General features: G+C 43.1%; 1 protein-coding gene across 3 annotated transcripts in view; it reads right to left on the bottom strand.

Moving 5' to 3' along the window:
• CDKAL1 (CDK5 regulatory subunit associated protein 1 like 1) overlaps positions 1–17433 on the bottom strand; it is a 633148-nt gene that overhangs the window by 113109 nt on the left and 502606 nt on the right. For all 3 annotated transcript variants that reach the window (XM_044259756.1, XM_044259746.1, XM_044259765.1), the window contains one exon: positions 4869–4931. In XM_044259756.1, the coding sequence (XP_044115691.1) occupies positions 4869–4931 (63 nt within the window). The remainder of the gene's footprint in view (positions 1–4868; positions 4932–17433) is intronic.

Below are 17433 nucleotides of genomic sequence, written 5' to 3'. Positions count from 1 at the left end.
CCTTTACCCAACTATGTTCAACCCCTCTTACTATTTTCTCTGTTATTAAACCACATTCTACAGTAATACTTCATTCATCCAACCTTTCAAAAAACAGCTATTCCTAAGTTTCCAAGATAAATAATACCTATCCTTAAAATAGCAGTATTTCTAAAAATAGACCATACACGTCTCTACTATCTTCAAACATCTGCCTCTTCATGTAATTCAGGGCCAATTATTTTACTCTGGGACTGCAAAAATGGGTAGGGATCTTTGGGTATTTGGGTCCAAATTAAGTGGTCCTGGGTAGCGGCACTTCTGAGTTCCTTTGTTGATGACTTAGCGTCTTTATGGCCTTGGCCTTGCCCTCCTTTTAGCCTGCTGCCAGTTTTTAATGGAGCTCTGGCTTCTGGAAGCCATAACCACCCTCTTTGTAGCTGCTGCTGAGGTGGGTTATTTTGGGGGAAGCCAGACATGTACGCCTGTTAGAAGTATTCTTTTTAAAAATGGACTGCTCGTGGATGGGGGACTTAAAGAAGTAACGAGGTGGGGGAGAGAATGAAACAGTGGGGTGGACAGGCTGGGCCTTGGCTGGCGGGCGGGCAGGCTTTGAGCCGGGTTTCAGGCACAGAGACTCCCGCACAGAAGGCCCCTGGCTGTGTAAAGCACTGATGTCAGTGTCCTATCTGCTTGTATGGTAACTCATACACAGCTGCTTGTGGGGGCACATAGGAATTTGTGTACAGCTCAGCTGAAGTATGTCTGTGTTGGTAGAAAAACTCTTAAAATAACACCAGTCACCAACCCCCCCCCCAAAAAAAAAGTCAAAAAGGAAAAGCCAATTCCACCAACATGGCTTTACAGTAATGTTTCTTCTCTCACATGTGTTTATGTATTTATGTCCATGAATACAGAAAATTCTGAAATAATAACAGTCATTCGAAGAACATGAGATGTTCACTTTATAAAATATAGAAACTGTAACAGTAACCCGTTTAAGACTCACTTTTAATGGTGGAATATATAAAAAGTTACACAGAATAACTGTGTTTAGAGACTAAACTATCCAGATATTAAAAACCACCACAGACTGAAACAGAATTGTGTGCTTTTTCTTCCAATTTTCATATTTTATAGCTTTTTAACATTAGCAGATGATAAACATCTGTGTTTAGCTAATAAACTGAGATTTCCCCCCTGAACACATAACTCTGATAAAAACCTAACAAGAAAGAAATAAGGGGGGTAAGGAAGGAAATAAAGAGGAGAGAGAGAGAGACATCTTTTATATGCATGACAATACTTCTTTCGGACCAAAGACAGAAAGCACATGCCAATAAGCAGAGTTTTAATAAAAACTGTTCTAATTATAGCCCTACTCTGCTTACATATAACTTATCCAAAGAAAAAAATTCAACTCCAGATACATGGAAGGGTTCTGGACCTGTAACCTTTCCTGGTAGTTAGGATGATGTGTTTTCAGAAATTACAAGCTATGTTTATTATGTGTTTATTAAAATAACAGAGGACAGCATACAGAGCACAAAATAAAACCAAATTACCTGCTGCCTTGGATTCTCTTTACCAGTGTTCCCTTTTATGAGGACAGAAAAATGGGAATTGGCTTTCATCAAGTCATTCTCTGTAAGTCTGTATTACAAGAACTGGAAACAGTTTTTGGTCTTGTTTTTTTAAATGGTCATGGAACCAGAGATAACACTGCAAAATGAAATTCTTCCCATCTCCAGCCAAATTTGTCTTAGAGTATAAAAAATAAATCAGGTAATTTCCTGAAGACTCATTCGGAGTGCACATTTTGCTCTAAGCTTTATTTGCTTTCTGCAACAGCATTTAAGAGAACCCAACTGACCATTTACAACGTAAACAGTGGCTTCAGAGGACGATCAAGAAACACACCTGGCCTCACTCAAATACCACTGGTGTGTTTAACCCGGTGACGCTCCTGTGCCTGGGGTCAGGCAAGAGCAATCTTGGCTGGGCTGGGGGAGTTGCGGAGGAGAAAAGAGCAAACACAGCTGACTCACCGGGAAGAGAACGGTTGGACTATCCTTTGTAATTACCACTGTTTTAACAGTTTCTAGCAGGCCGGGCTATCATTTCAGTGACCCACTATAATTTGGGATGAAACCCTGGGAAATGATGCCTGCTTTAGAACAGAAGCTGCGTTTCTGAGTTGACTCAGCATAAGGAACCCACGGAAATGCTGAGTGTTCCTTCTTTGGTATAACTTTACGTCAAGGGAAAAATAAACGGATAAAAGGAATCTAGCTAGAGAGGAAACGAATACCACAACGTTCACTCCCAGGAAAATTTCCATCCAAGTTAACAACAACAACAAAAAAGGAAAATGTGCAGAATAGCATGATGAACCCCCATAAACTCATCATTCAGTTTCATTCATCATTGACACACAGCCAGTCTGATTTTACTGTATCCCACCTACTCTCTGCCTTGCATTCTTTTTTTTTTCTTTTTTTTAAAGATTTTATTTATTTGTCAGAGAGAGAGAGGGGGAGAGAGCAAGCACAGGCAGACAGAATGGCAGGCAGAGGCAGAGGGAGAAGCAGGCTCCCTGCTGAGCAAGGAGCCCGATGTGGGACTCCATCCCAGGACCCTGGGATCATGACCTGAGCCGAAGGCAGCTGCTTAACCAACTGAGCCACCCAGGCGTCCCCCCATATTCTTTTTTTAAAAGCATGTTGCAGCCTATATTTTATTTTATATAAGCTTTCATTTATAACATGTATATATTTAATTCAAAGATCACTACAGAGATCTCACCAAGCACGAGATACTTCAGCCAACTCTAACCACATCTTACAAAACATTCTATGTTAAAACCTATCTGCTTAGAAAGCTAATTTGTTGAATATAATTGGGTACTTAAAATGACAAAGTAACTTGAATCATGAGCTCCTTGTTGTATTTTATTTATGGGGGGTGGGGGATGATTCTAAGACCGAGAGAGCAGTGTCTGTTCCTCAGCCCCTGTGGTGCTAGTCATTGTGGACACGGACCAACAGCAGGAAAGGTTGACAGTGACCCAATGAGACGTGTATGGATGGAGCTGGAGAAAGGGGCAGGAGCTGCCTGGAAACTTTCTCCTTTTCCGTCCCTACACATGCAGAATGAAGTAGAATGCCAACAGGCCAAACCTTTGGAACTTCAAAAATCACTCACCAAGCAGTCCAGCTCTTTACAATAATTTATTACCGATCCTGAAGCAAAGATCAAAAGGAACTCCGACTAGCACTTCTACTCAACTCCTCATTGCCCAATGACTAATTTGTAGAGGAATGAAGTCTTCACAAGGGAAGCCAAAATAATCTGAGGTGACTTTGATACAATGCCACAAAGGATATGAAGAGGAAGCCGGTAGGAGCTGTAAATGGCTAAGTTCCATTAAGAGTTCTAATAAAAGAGTAATGGAATTTCCCTTAACTGTGAATCAAAAAATGTTAGAAGTGGGCAAAATTTACACAAGTCGGGCAAAACCTTTGATTTGTCAAAGCCTTTTGTTGTTCCTGAATGTTGACTTTAGCCATTGCTGCATATCTGTTAATTAAATTAAATGGCTTCATCTAAAACACTACAACTCTCCTATCAGGAATCCCGCCAGCCTCCTTCCCTTTGCTGGCATGTTCCTTATCTGCCAGCACCTTCTCTCTCTACCGTCAGGCATTACTGGCTCTCCTGATCTCTTTCAAACAAATTGCCATATTCTGCAAAGGGACTGCAGGAAAACGCAACATGAAATATTTTTAGTACTATAGATTGCCATGGTCACATGAAGCATAAACACCGCTTTCACAAATTGTTGGTGCCTGAAGTCAATTGGTCACTACAGAAACACTAGAAGCTACTGAAAATCTTTCAACTTCTATGAACAACTGGCACAGTTTTTTCCTCCTGAATCCAGACATCTCCGTAATTCTCAACTGAGGAAAATAGTTTTCACACTACTTATTTTGGCTAGTTAAAAAATCCCCACCACATGTCTCCTTGTAAATTCACAGACCAAGATTGAAGTTTATATTAGCATTTCAAGTGTGCAAATTTTTTGTTCGCTTCTGAAATCACCTCGAATTAACAGATTTCCTGGAACCTTTACATGATGCGGAAGTGGTGCGGGAGCCTCGGGAACCCTGTAATATATTTCCCCACGATGATGTGGTGGGGAGAGCTTTCTTTTAAGACAGTCAGGTGTGCGTGCGTGTGTGTTTTTAAAGAGCTCTTATACAAAATAGATGGTGAAATGCTTACAAGTAAAAAGTTGTCTGGGAATTCTTCAAATACAGGGAGCGAAGAGCGTGGGGTACAAATGAAGCAACATGGGCCATAGGTCCTTCAAGATGGGGGACAAATACGTGGGGTCTCGGCACTGTCTGGTCTTCTGTGGGGCAAAACTTGTGGAAGCGGGCATTTCAGGTATTATGCTATATACTACTCTTTCTTTGGGATTTTATTCAGAGAAAATACCTCTGTTAACAACAATGGAAAGCCAAAGAGCTGGTAATGCCTATGTCAACTGTCTTTACCAATTCAAAAATTAAGTTCACTTCTTCAGCGTTTGGAAAGAAAAAAAAACCAACCAAGTAAATAACACCCCCAAATCTATCTTTGCCTCGTCTTTGAGATTTCAGGGACAACGTGTAACTGGATTTTAATGTGAATAAGACGTGATTATTTCAGTTCAGAAATGAAGATTTTTTGACTTCTTTAGCAGAGATAAACTGCTGACAAATTAAAATGGAAATACAAATGTAATTGGAAAACGTGCTTCAAAATCACTATCCACTGGCGGGAACTGTGCTCTATGTTCAGAAAGACTTGAATCCAACACACGAATAACATGTTTCTCTTACCTTGTGATCGTACGGACTATAAGAATGGAACACCCGGGAAAGGTCTTTCGTTCTTTGTTTTTTCTGTGGAAGAAAACACAAACATGTGAGTTGACAGGTGACAAAAACACACACGTGCATAAGTATCTAAATGTCTGTCTATGTATCTCTCTGTCTACCTATCCACCTGCATGAAGACATTGTTTAGAGGTTCTTCCTTGTGCAGAGTGAGGGACTACAGTGCCAGTCTGGGATATGGGGTTGCAATCAGAAATCATAGCCACTTGATGGCTTTGTGGGTCATTGTCACAGACCAGCGAGGAGACCTTTTCCTGGAGGTTTCAGAGTTGAAACAGTAATCATCCTCAGAAACTCTATTTTCAAACACATGAGATTAAACAGAAAAGACTACACTGAAGGAAAAAACTGAGATGCTTGGATTTCACTGTAATGCCAACTGCTGTTACCCGGACCTGGACGCCGATGTGCGTCCAGTGAAAAAGGACACCTTCCCCTGGTTTCCTAGTCACAGCTCAGGCCTCTGTGTGAGGCTGCCTTTGTTCTGTTCTGCTGTGTAGCCCAAGTGCCTTGCGTGGTATCTCACACACAGCACTCGAAGCTATTTGCTTATGGAATAAACGAATTCACCCGACTTAGGCATATCTATAATGATGACATAAGCCTCATACTTGGTGATGAAAAGAGAAGCCTCTTTTCCTGCTAATGAGATGGTTTTCTCCAGCTGAATCCACTACTTAAGGACGGTCTCTACCTCCTGCTCCCCTAGTGTCTGTGACAGTGGGAGGGGGGGCAGTGGGGTTCTCTTCTGGTCGACAGAAAGAAGCAGCTTGTTTTCTCGTATACTGAGACCTGTCCACTCACCATAACCACCACGGGAAATTTTGCGTGTGGTTCTAGATCTTCCGTGCATGTATTTTCACATACAATTATTACTTTCAAAGAAAGGGGACCATTCTGTATACAGTCCCCAAACTGTTTTTTTCCAACTTCACAACTGATCCTTGCCAAACTTAAAAACCTGTATAACCAGATCTGCAATCCCTTACATGGGGTACTGAAATCCAAAACTTCTGCAATCAGAAATTTTTTTTCAGCATTTTACTTCCATTTTTTCATAAAATGATCATCTTGGCACAAACATCTTTGCCAGCTCGACAGTGTGCACTTTTCTCAGAAACAATACATTGTACTGGTGCAGACGCAGAGTCAGAGAGCCCGGCATGCTGATCACCTTGACGGATAACGGTGAACGGCCTCCTCCCTCCAAACCCTACCCCGATTTGCCTTCCCAGCAAGGCAACGAGAGAAGGGACTGCCGCATAAGTCGGAAATTCTTCATTTCTCTTTCCCATATAAAGGTTAGGATATTTATCAATTCACTGAGCGGATGAAACATCTTTAAAACAGAGATCGAACATCTTCCCAGGTGCCAATTACAGAACTGATTTCTTCTACATCGTTGAGTTAGCCCACGACTGCATCTTGCAATGCTGGTGCGAGCGTGGTCTCCTGTCCTTACTACCAACCCCCTCTTGCTTCTCGCTCCCCTCTGCTGTTGCTAATCCAACTGCCAGGTAGCCACGCGGCTTCTGTTTTCACTTGTGAATGGATCCTTGCCTGGTATTCAGATTTCCTAGGGAAGTCTTTCTGCATTTCCTCCTTTTAAACTCCAGTGTCTGCCTGAGCACATCTGTCTCACCTCCCCAGTGCCAGGGATCCTAGCGGACCCTCCAGCCTTGGGCTCTCCGTGACCGCTGGAAGCCACTTGGCTAAGCAGTTGAATCCCACATTAGCTCGGATTTGAGATCAGAGTCATCTGTACGCCCTTGTTGCCCCGTAGACCAGTTTTTCTATTTCAGAACGATTCCAGCTGGCAGGGCTGCAAGTCCCTTGGCTTTGTTTCCACGTCACCCACTAAACATCACCCCTCCCTGCAGCCAGCCCAAACCCCCACCTCCCCTGTCCACCTCGGAAGTGCGCTTCTGACCATCCTGACGCTGAAGCAACGTACAGCTTCTTTTCCCTCTGAGGACAGGCATGAGCCTGTGACTGACTGGGAACAGTCCCCCGACTCTCCAGGGGCCCCCAAATCTGTTCTGAACTAGTCACGGGCTCACCAAAGTTTTCCTTAGCTTGTGATTTTCTCTTTTATTTCCATGTACCCCCTTAGATGTATGAGAGTTCTTGAGTTATACTTCTATCAGAAGAAAAATGACGGATACAAACATTTCCTTTGGTAGAAGACTCACTATAAAACATGGGGTGAAATTTTTTTCAGGAAGGAAATTATGCTAGGAAAGATAAAACACAGAGCATATCAGTGTTCAGTTTAGGAGGTGTCCAAGAGACTGGTTCGTCCTAAAAAGGCTGAGCTACCTGCTTGAGTTGGCGGGTAGAAACGGAATATTCAGAGGTTGTTTGGTGTGACATTTTCATGTGGTTTTGGTTTTATATCTCTGTTTTGACAGCTAAAACCTATACATGCTTTTTACTGTAAGCTACCTCAAATTATTTTGGGAAGTCAGTGGGGTATAAATGACGAGTAAATAACACAATTCAGATTAGCACCAAAAAGAAGCCAGCAAGGGAGAAAAATGCTCTTCTTTCTGACAACAATTTTAATATATACAAATATGGGGAAGTCTTGGCTGGGAATCCTGAAGGTTCCATGTGTTACTTCAGTTAACTGGAAACTCTAACTGTTTTTCCTGGGAGGTCAGAGTCATACAGCTCAGTGGTATATGTTCAGGGATCCAGAATAGGGCTTGACAGCGGGTGGTCCATAGGCCAATCTAGCCCTCCGCCTGTTTTTGTAAGTAACATTTTACTGAGACACAACCACCAGCCACACGCATTTGTTTCTGTGTATCTATGACTGCTTCTGTGCTTGAACAGCAGAGTCGAGGGGTTCCCACACAGATCCTATGGCCCGTTAATCCTAAAGTATTTACTCTCTGGCCCTTTACAGAAAGAGCTAGCCATCCCAGATCTCAAATCGCTACCTTGGATCATGTCTACTTCTGGCAACAGTCCCCTGACCCCAAACCAAATGAACAACCAACCAGCAAAAATCCCCTCTCCTTCCACTGCATGAAGACAGTGCAAGAACCGATCAGAACCTATACCCAAATGCATCAGAATGAACCTACCAGGCCAGAGATCCGTTAGCTGTCTTGCTACCAGGATTTTACTTTTGGGCATTCGATGTTCAGACAGAGAATATTATGAGTTGGTTTGCAGAGCATGCGGACATAGATATGGGACTTTCAGAGCCTTCCGCATCACACTGTGAACCGTGCGTGACAGAAATGCTGAGATTCTTTCCTAAATTTTAATGCCAAAGCTAAGGAGAAGCTTTCATGTACAAGGGAACGGCCGTTACCGCCAGTGAGCTGGTCTCTCATAGGCAGACACTGCTAAGAGTCCTGGGCTACAAAACTTGTTGAGCCTTGCTATCATTAGTTTTAACTGAAGCTAAAAGCCGAGCCAAAAATGGAATAATTAGATACTTTCTTATTGCATCATAGTGTGTGTCTATAAACTACCTCCCACTTTTTAGCCTGTTAAAACAAACATCTCAGTCATGCAAGCACCTGTTAATTCTCTGAGTGTTTAAAAAGTAAACATGTTGAACAAGGTGTGTGATGAACTTGAAACGAGGGTGGCCAAGTACAGTAAGTATGACAAACATCTCCCTCAAAGCTAGACGAGGGTCTTCGAGTCCATTTCCCTGTACTCACTGGGGTACAGGCCTCAGGGATGAGTCTGTGTGGGGTATACCTGGGTCTAGAAGATGAGGCAGTCTGAAAATCTGGTCAAACTTTGAGATTCTGGAGAATTTCCATCCCAGAGGTGTCTCCTAAACTGTTTTTATATTTCACACTCCGAGAACAGAAATCGCTGATGACCCCTTTAAGACCCAAGTTTAAACTCCTTTTCAGACAAAACTAAAGGCCCCAGTGGAGCATTTTTAACAGTTCAGGTTTCCAGACAATGGAATCACTTCAATTTTTATCAAATGGATACAAGGAGTGAGATCTGAAAGAGCATGCAATGAAAAATCTGAATTTTGAAGGTGAGGTTATATAATCAATTAAATCGTAACAATATCCACCAGTTTAACCCAAAAGAATCCAGTGCTTTCTGTGTCATTCTCTCTTGTAGATAATACAATATAAATGTTTCAGGACACTTTGTGGTAAGAAGCTGAAAGAGCAGGTTTGAGTTTCAATATACTAACTTCCTGTTTCCAGTTCCCCGTGTAAGAAGCTTGGAAGACACCACTCTGGCCTAACAAGTAACAAGTGAACAGACTGAAAAACCAACTCTTTTTTGGATGCAGAAGGGAGGGAAAGACGGAAAACACTGATGCCCCCAGGACTGGGGGAGACCACTAAGTCAATATGGGGAATGTGGCTTCTGGAGCATCTGAAGCATGAGCAGGAAAACTGGAATGGTAACGGAGGGATTGCTGGAGGCTCAGTGCAGACAACTCTGTTAAGAACTTCAGAACGGGGGGCACCTGGGTGGCTCATTGGGTTAAGCCTCTGCCTTCGGCTCAGGTCGCAATCCCAGGGTCCTGAGATGGAGCCCCACATCGGGCTCTCTGCTCGGTGGGGAGCCTTGCTTCTCCCTCTCTATCTGCCTGCCTCTCTGCCTACTTTAGCCTACTTGTGATTTTTGTCTCTGTCAAATAAATAAATAAATAAATAATCTTAAAAAAAAGAACTTCAGGATGATACAGTCATGAGGCAGGAGTGGGTGGTCTATAATATCCTGAGATTTGCCTCCAAGAGCTCAACGAGGTTCTCATACTAACTATCAGAGGAAAGCCCCCTGTGGCTGCAGGCACAGGAAAGGTAAGAAGAGGCACCTTGAAATACACCAGAGTACTCTGTTTTCAACAAGGCCTGTCCTCTGGAGGACCAGGGTCTTATCTCCTGGGGTATTATCAGAGACTAGCTAACCTGACAAGGGCAATACCCAACTTCAGTCCACTAAGCCATCCTGTTTCACCCAAGGAGGGAGGAAAAACACTGAGAAAACCTGTTTATAGTCCAGAGGCAGAGTCACTAAAAGACTGAGATCTCATCATTGGACTCTAAGATGCTTCTCCTGTCCTTACACTTCACCATATTACTAAAGGCCTATTTGCACAGTTCTTTTTACCCAGTACATCATGTCCAGCTGTCAAGAACATTTACAAGACATACAAAAGGCAAAAACACAATTTGAAGAGACAGGCCAAGCTTCGGAACCAGACATGGCAGAATACTGGAATTTAGACTGGGAGTTTAAAATATGTTGAGGGTTCTAACGGATAACATAGACAGTATGCAAGAACAGATGAAAAATGTAAGCAGAGAGATGGAAATCAAAGAAAGAACCTCCCCAAGACCCTAGGGATGAATACTACAGTGTAAATGAAGAATGCCTGTGATAGATCAAGTCGCAGACTGAACGTGGCTGAGGAAGGAATCTCTAAGATTGTAACAACAGAATCCTCAAAAACCAAAAAGATGAGAGAGCAAAGACAATAAAAAAAAAAAAAATCCAAGGACTGTGGGACAGCTACAAAAGGTATAAAATATGCATAATGGGGACATCAGAAGAAGAAGAAAAAAACCACATGAAATACTTGAAACAGTAATGACTAAGAATTTCTCCAAATGAATGTCAGACATCAAACCACAGATCTAGGAAACTCAGACAACACCAAGCACAATAAATGCCAAAGAAACCTATTCTTTGGCATATTATTTTCAAATTATAGTAAATGAAAGATAAAAATTCATGAAAGAAACCAAAGGGGGATGGAATTCCTTATCTATAAAGGAACAAAGATAAGAACCATATCTAATTTCCCAGAAACCACACTGGCAAAAAGACAGAGAAATATTCAAAGTGTTGAGAAAAAACCCACCAACTCAGAATTCTGTACCCTGCAAAATCAGCCTTCTAAAATGAACAGATAAAAAAATCCTCAGAGAAACAACTGAGGGAGTTTATCTCCAGCAGACCTTGTTTGCAAGAAATATTAAAAGAAGTTCTTTGGAGAGAAGGAAAATTATATAGGTCAGAAATATGGATCAGAAGGAAGAGCACTGAATAAGTAGAGAAGAATAAACTGCAGGTAAAAGAAGTTTTATTTTTATTTTTCTTAATTGATCTAATAGGTAACAGCTTATTCAAACAGTAACAGCAAAAACATATTCAATTATGCATGTTTATGTATATGTGAAATGAATGACAATGACGCTAAGGGTTAGGGAAGGATATTAAGATAACTATGTCATTGGGGCACCTGGTGGCTCTGGTTATGATCCCAGCATCCTGGGACTGAGCCCTGTATCGGGCTCCCTACTTGGTAGGGAGTCTGCTTCTCTCTCCCTCTACAACCCGTACCTCCCCTGCCGCCAGGTTGTGTGCTCTCTCTCTCTATATATATATTAAATAAATGAAATCTTTTAAAAAAAATTGTATTAGGGTACTCACACTACCCCTAAAGTTTAGTTGTTACATGAGATTTTATTTATTTATTTATTTATTTATTTATTTCATTTTTTTGCTTGGTTTGACCGGAACAGCATACTGCAAACTCTAGGGCAACCACTAACACAGGTTAAATATAAAGGTATAACTGATATGCTAGGAAAAGAGAGTTTCAAGCCACTTATTTCTTCTTGCCCCCTTGTTGGCAGGGAACCTGGAAAATGGCTAACCAATCGGCTAGCAAATAGCAGTGGAAAGTAAGAGTGAAAAGATAAGAAGCCAAGACAACTCATTCAGGGGGCATGCAGGTTCTGAACAGGTTATCTTCGTGTCATGCAAGGGCCCTTAAGACAAGAAGGTAATCGATGATGGGGGTGGGGTGTCTAGGAGGGTTAGGTTCTCAACAAATTCCAAAAAGAGACCAGAGTCAAAATTCTAGGAAATAAACACCAGGGAACAAGAACTGGTCTGTTACTACTCGCCAGAGACAGGCATTTAGCAGGGAAGTCAGAGAACCACGTCCTGAGGCAGAAGGGCCAACACAGCAAAGGTACAAGGTAACAACAAATGACTCAGGGCTTCAGGGGTCCTTGGTGAGACTAGTCAGGAACTAGGAGAACAGCAGTGAGGACAGGGCTTATCAAGAAGCATTGAGGCACTAAAGCCAAGGTTAAGAGATGAAGTAGCCAGGAAACCTTAGGAGGTTAGTGTTAACTATCCAAACTGTGGTATGACCATAAGGCAGGTCTGATGTTTGCCCTGGGATCTTGATTATACTTCCTGCAGGGGCAGGTTCCCAGGGTCAGGGGTGGGCGATGCTGAGCTTATTCAACTCAGCCTGTGATGTGACAGCATTTGGTTGAAAAGGGAAAATACTGGAGAGCTTAGTTTTTGATACAAGCAGAATTAAAGAACTGGGTCTATAGACAGTTGATGCCATTTATAAACTGTAGGAAAGCAGGCTGGGTGTAGGTGCCCAGAGGGAGGAAGGAAGTAGCTGTGTGAAAACTGAGAGATGCCTAAGTGGTTAGAGCACATACTGTAAGGAACGGGACAAATGATCCCATTTGTGGTCCAAAAAGCGCTTCCTCGTGGTGTTAGGGATGGAGTAATCATGCGAGGCTAGAAGCTGAGTGTGAGAGGCTGTGGCCATGTTTTAGAGAAAAGGACAACATCCCATCCCAGATTCAGCTAGGGCGAGGAGAGGAGGTGGTCAGATCGACAAAAAAGCAGAGGCAGGACAGATGGCGCTTGGCGACTCATTAGGTAAGGAGTACAGGACAGGGAAGAACAGCGGAGACTCTAAGATCTGGGGCTCAGATAACCAATGGGAGAGAAGTGTCCTGTATCAGTATAAGGAATCCAGGCAAAAGTAAATCTTGAGGGGGAGGAGGTTAGGGAGGGGAGTTCAGGATTGAAGGGAATGCGTTTGAGCGGCTGGCCATGAGGCACCGGGGAGATAACGGAGGAAGTCAGATAAGGACAGGGTGCTGGGGCAGAGACGGGGCCACAGATGTGGGAGTCGTGAGCCTGCTGGTCTAACTGAAAGCAGGAGAGGGGATGCGATCACAGGGCAAGCCTTCAGAACAAAGGAGGCAAGAAGACGAGGGAAGGTTGAGGTTAATATTCCAGCAAATCACAGCTCTCTGACCTTGGGCAAGCAATCCGCTCTGGACCTCCTTTGCCATATGAGGGAGGTGAATCAGGCCAGGGGTTCTCAAGCCTCGTTGTGGTTGGAACCAATGAGGAACCTTTAGAGTATACCAGTGCTCTGGTGTGAATCCCCAGTGACGCTGAGTTAATTGGCATGGTGGGATGCAGACAAGGGTATTACTGAAAAGCTCTTGGGTTTTCCAATGTGTGGCCAAAGTGGAGAAGCACTGGCCAATACAGGATTCCGGAGGTTTCTCCCAGCCTCTGCCTTCCGGGTGGGATCCGCACTGTCCTTCAGCTTTCGCTGTTCGGGGCTCTGAATGCCATCAAGCATTTCCATTCTTAATCTCCATATTATGTCTGCAGCTTTGCCTTATTTCCCAGCCTCTTCCTTGACTTAAAAATGAACTCTGTGCAGGAATTCCTCTGGGGCACATTGGGGCTTTGGCTGCAGAGCACAGGCTACTGTTATGTATTTAGTTCCCTACTTGGTGAGCGCTTCTGAAAAATTAATGGAGAGCTAACTGAATAGACTTGGACTTTATTTTGTTATCAATGTATAAAACACCAGAAACTTAATTAAAAGCGCTTGACATTATCAGCACTCAATCACAATCTCACTTTGATACTGGACATATTCGGATGATGTCCCTAAGAGGATAATAATCATTCAAGATCAAAGAAGAAAGAACAGGTCCCTGGCATCTAAAACAAGAAAACTCAAAATTCAGAAATGACTTAACAAAGAAATCAGTGATATGAAATACACTTACTATACCTCAAATACTCAGCAAAACAGACAAACTTTAAATTGTCCCCTGCTTTTCCTTCGGAAGGCATACTTGTAATATTTTTGTGTTTGGTGAGAAATGGTACTGTAAGGAGAGGAAGGGAAAATAAAGAAAAATCGGTTGCTCTAAGTCTATATACATTTTCCACCTCTTCCGTCCTAGTAAGATCTGGAAGGTAACGGACATGACCATAAAATGGCGCCAATTTGGACCGTACTCTTGAATTTCCTTCTCTGCCTCCAGTTACAGCAAAGTCAATGAACGTTTCAGGTTCTTTAGTGTTTGGAATCTATGGAAATTCCAAAGGGGCACACCGTGTAAGCATGTGTCAGAGGACATGAAAAACAGAATTCTCAGAGTGGATGTTAGCAAAGGGGCGAGTGACTGCTCACCCACTGTTAATGGTATTCAAAAAACCCCAACCAGGCAAATGTGGAAATGTACCACTGATCTCTGGCTTTACGGTTTCTAAAATAACCTTAGTGGAATTGTAGGTACAGTGATCAGTGCGTTGTTTTCATTGTGGGTGTGCTAGAGGCACAGGGACACCGTTTGTCCTGGAGGTCCTTGACTGGGCTACCAATGCTGCAGGAAAGTATAAACAGGGAACTCTGCATTAATTCAGCTGATAATATAAAGCGTTAAGTAGCCATATCTTCTTATATCAAGTTCACCTTATTTTCTAAAGAGAACATTTGTTTGCAAGGCAAGGTCATTCTTTGGCGACAAAGGAGAAAGGAAGGAGACGGAACTATTCTCCCCTGGGAGGTGTTGCCAAATGAGTAGCCATTACAAGCAGTTAGAAGAGAAACAGCCTTTCAGCATAAAACAAATCCCTGTAAAGTTAGAAAGACAAAGTCAAAGGGTACTAAGCACTACCTACCACACAATGGTTCATTCAAAGTTCCTTTGTCCGGGAGCTCTGGGGCTCAAGGTAGCACACAAGAATGGGAGCTGCTATAAATACCAACTCAGTATCACTTATCCTCACTCTGACCTTCGAACTGACCACAAAAGAGAGCTAATTTTACTTCTTATCTGGATTACTGTAGTACTACTTTCTTTCCTGGCCTCTCTGGGTCCACGTTTCACCGTCCAAATCAAGAGCTGATGGAAAATTCAGCTGACCACTGATTTTTGTACAGGCTGTGATTTGTTTTTACAATTTTAAGTAGCTGGGGAAAAAAAAAAAAAAGATGAAAACCTCCAAAGAACAAGAGTACTGGTGACATGTGAAAATGACATGAAATTCAAATCCCCACTAACCCTTAGGGAACACGGTCAACCACTCAAGCATTGTCTATGGCTGCTTCTGTGCTCGGTGGCACGGGAGAAGGGCTATGTCAGAAACCATGCGACCTGTACGCCAAGCACATGGACTGCCTGGCCCTTTACAGATAGCTTACAAACCCTTGCTCAAAATCACTGGTGTCTGGGGGCACCTGGGTGGCTCAGTGGGTTAAGCAGCTGCCTTCGGCTCAGGTCATGATCTCAGGGTCCTGGGATGGAGCCCCGCATCCGGCTCTCTGCTCAGCAGGGAGCCTACTTCCCTTTCTCTCTCTCTCTCTCTCTCTCTCTGCCTGCCTCTGCCTACTTGTGATCTCTGTCCAATAAATAAGTAAAATCTTTAAAAAAAAAATCACTGGTGTCTGACCCCAGCTGCACAGTGGAAATGCCTGTGGATTGAAATAATACGGATGTCTGAGTCCCCTTGCCATGTATTCTGATGGAACCGATCTTACTGGGGATCTAAGTAGTCTGACAAAGCAAAGCAAATAGGTTTTAATCTAATTCCTATTAAATGTTCTTTCACATAATTTTAGTATTGGTACACCAATTCATAGGTATAAAGATTACACCCCCTGTGAAAAGGTTTCCCTGTTATTTTTAAAATTTAAAACACTCCTTTAACAAATGACAAGATCACTTTTCTTACAAGGATACTTTAGAAGAACTAGCAGTTACAGTGTTGAAACTCTGGGAGCGCCTCCCACCATCACAACTCAGCAACAAATTTGTTTCCCTGAACGACACTGTATTTTTTTCTTCAGAGTTTTACTGGGTTCTAAGTTATCTGAAATTAGGGAGAGGCTGGGGACAAATGGTTTTATTTAACTCTTTCCTACCTGCTTAATAATGTCTGGTACCTGTAAATTATTTTAAGTAGAGACAAACCATACAGTCAAACAAAAAGCAAAAATAGGAAGCCTGATTAGAGGTGTGACTCAGGGAGGGTAATATTTTACAGGCGTCTCTAACACACACAAGGTGGGTTTATCTAACGAGTGCCCTGGAGGTCTCTGCACTTCTGTATTATCATCAAATGTCTCTCTTCCTTTTATTTGCAGGGAGGTGGTAACGGGCCTTTACTAACATTCCCCACGGACACACCTGGGAGTCCAACATCACGAAATACAGAGTTGGGCTGTCCAGGTCTGCACGAACTCTATTAACGTGCTGAGCCTCATATCAGCTTCCAGAAGCTAATTCACAAAGCTCCCAGGGGGGAAAAGATGAAAAAAGAATGAAGGAAACGAAATTTCTCTGACCTACAGATAAGCTGCTATCCAGTTCTAAAAACTGATCAAGACCAATGCATCTTCTTCGTGACCCCGCATAACCCCTGGCGTCACCCCATTGGAAGAGAAGCCTGACAATTGTTCTGGGCCAGTTACTGCTGCATCTCCAGATAAGCCCACAACTCGTTTTGATTATGATTCCACGACTGGGAGCTGGCGGGTCAGACACGCCATCGGAGGGCCGATGACTCGCCTACTTTCTACATCTAATTTAGCACCTACTGTAAAAAAATCATTTCTATCAGCGATAGGCTACCACCGATCTCTCTCTCTGCCCCATCACACTGGTAAGAGTCTAAAATTCATTTCAGGGGTGGCTGGGCTTTTTGACCTGTCTCCTCCTCCAGTCCTGTGTCAAAAATGGACTGATTTTTGTTCCATATATTAAACATACACATTTTCCTTTTTTTTTTTTTTTTTTTTAAATCTTTGGCCTTTATGATCACAGAGCCTGTATGTGATGACCAGCAGACAATTTAATACACAGTTCCATCTTCTCCCTTCTCTCGTCCTCACACCACTTCAGAACCTGGGGACTCTTTTCTATCCCATGGAGCAAGGTTACCGCACAGATAGCTAGGGGGTGAACATTTCTGAGACTGGCACCGTGCCCACAGGAAAGAAGGGTACAGGTATGCATACGAGGGGCCGGGTGCTGGGGGAGGGATGTTGGCTGAGGCCTTAGGGAATGAGAACAAGGGCAAGGCAGAGGAACGTGAAGTATGAGGTTTCCCTTGAGCCCATTTCAACACCCCAAACAACCCTTGTTATTTATAATCCATGTAGTATAACAGCTTTCATGAAATTAACCTACAATTAGGTTTTCACACAAACAGGGAAAAGCTGCCCAGACGATGTAGGTACCAAATGACTGGCCTGACCATTTTAAGTCACGAGAAAACAGGCAGAATGGGATGCTGGGGTTCTGTCCACCACCAAGGCTCTGGGGGCAGCAGGGAGGGAGGGGTTAAAGCAGTGCGGTCCGGTTAGCCGAGCAGAGCCGGGATCTCCAGCCTTAGGCAGCCACGTGTCCACCACCTGAGCACACCC

Source organism: Neovison vison, chromosome 1 (assembly GCF_020171115.1).
Source record: "Neovison vison isolate M4711 chromosome 1, ASM_NN_V1, whole genome shotgun sequence".
Classification (NCBI taxonomy): Eukaryota; Metazoa; Chordata; class Mammalia; order Carnivora; family Mustelidae; genus Neogale; species Neogale vison.
The sequence above is the reverse complement of the archived record's forward strand: the minus strand, read 5'-3'. Positions and strand labels throughout refer to the sequence as shown.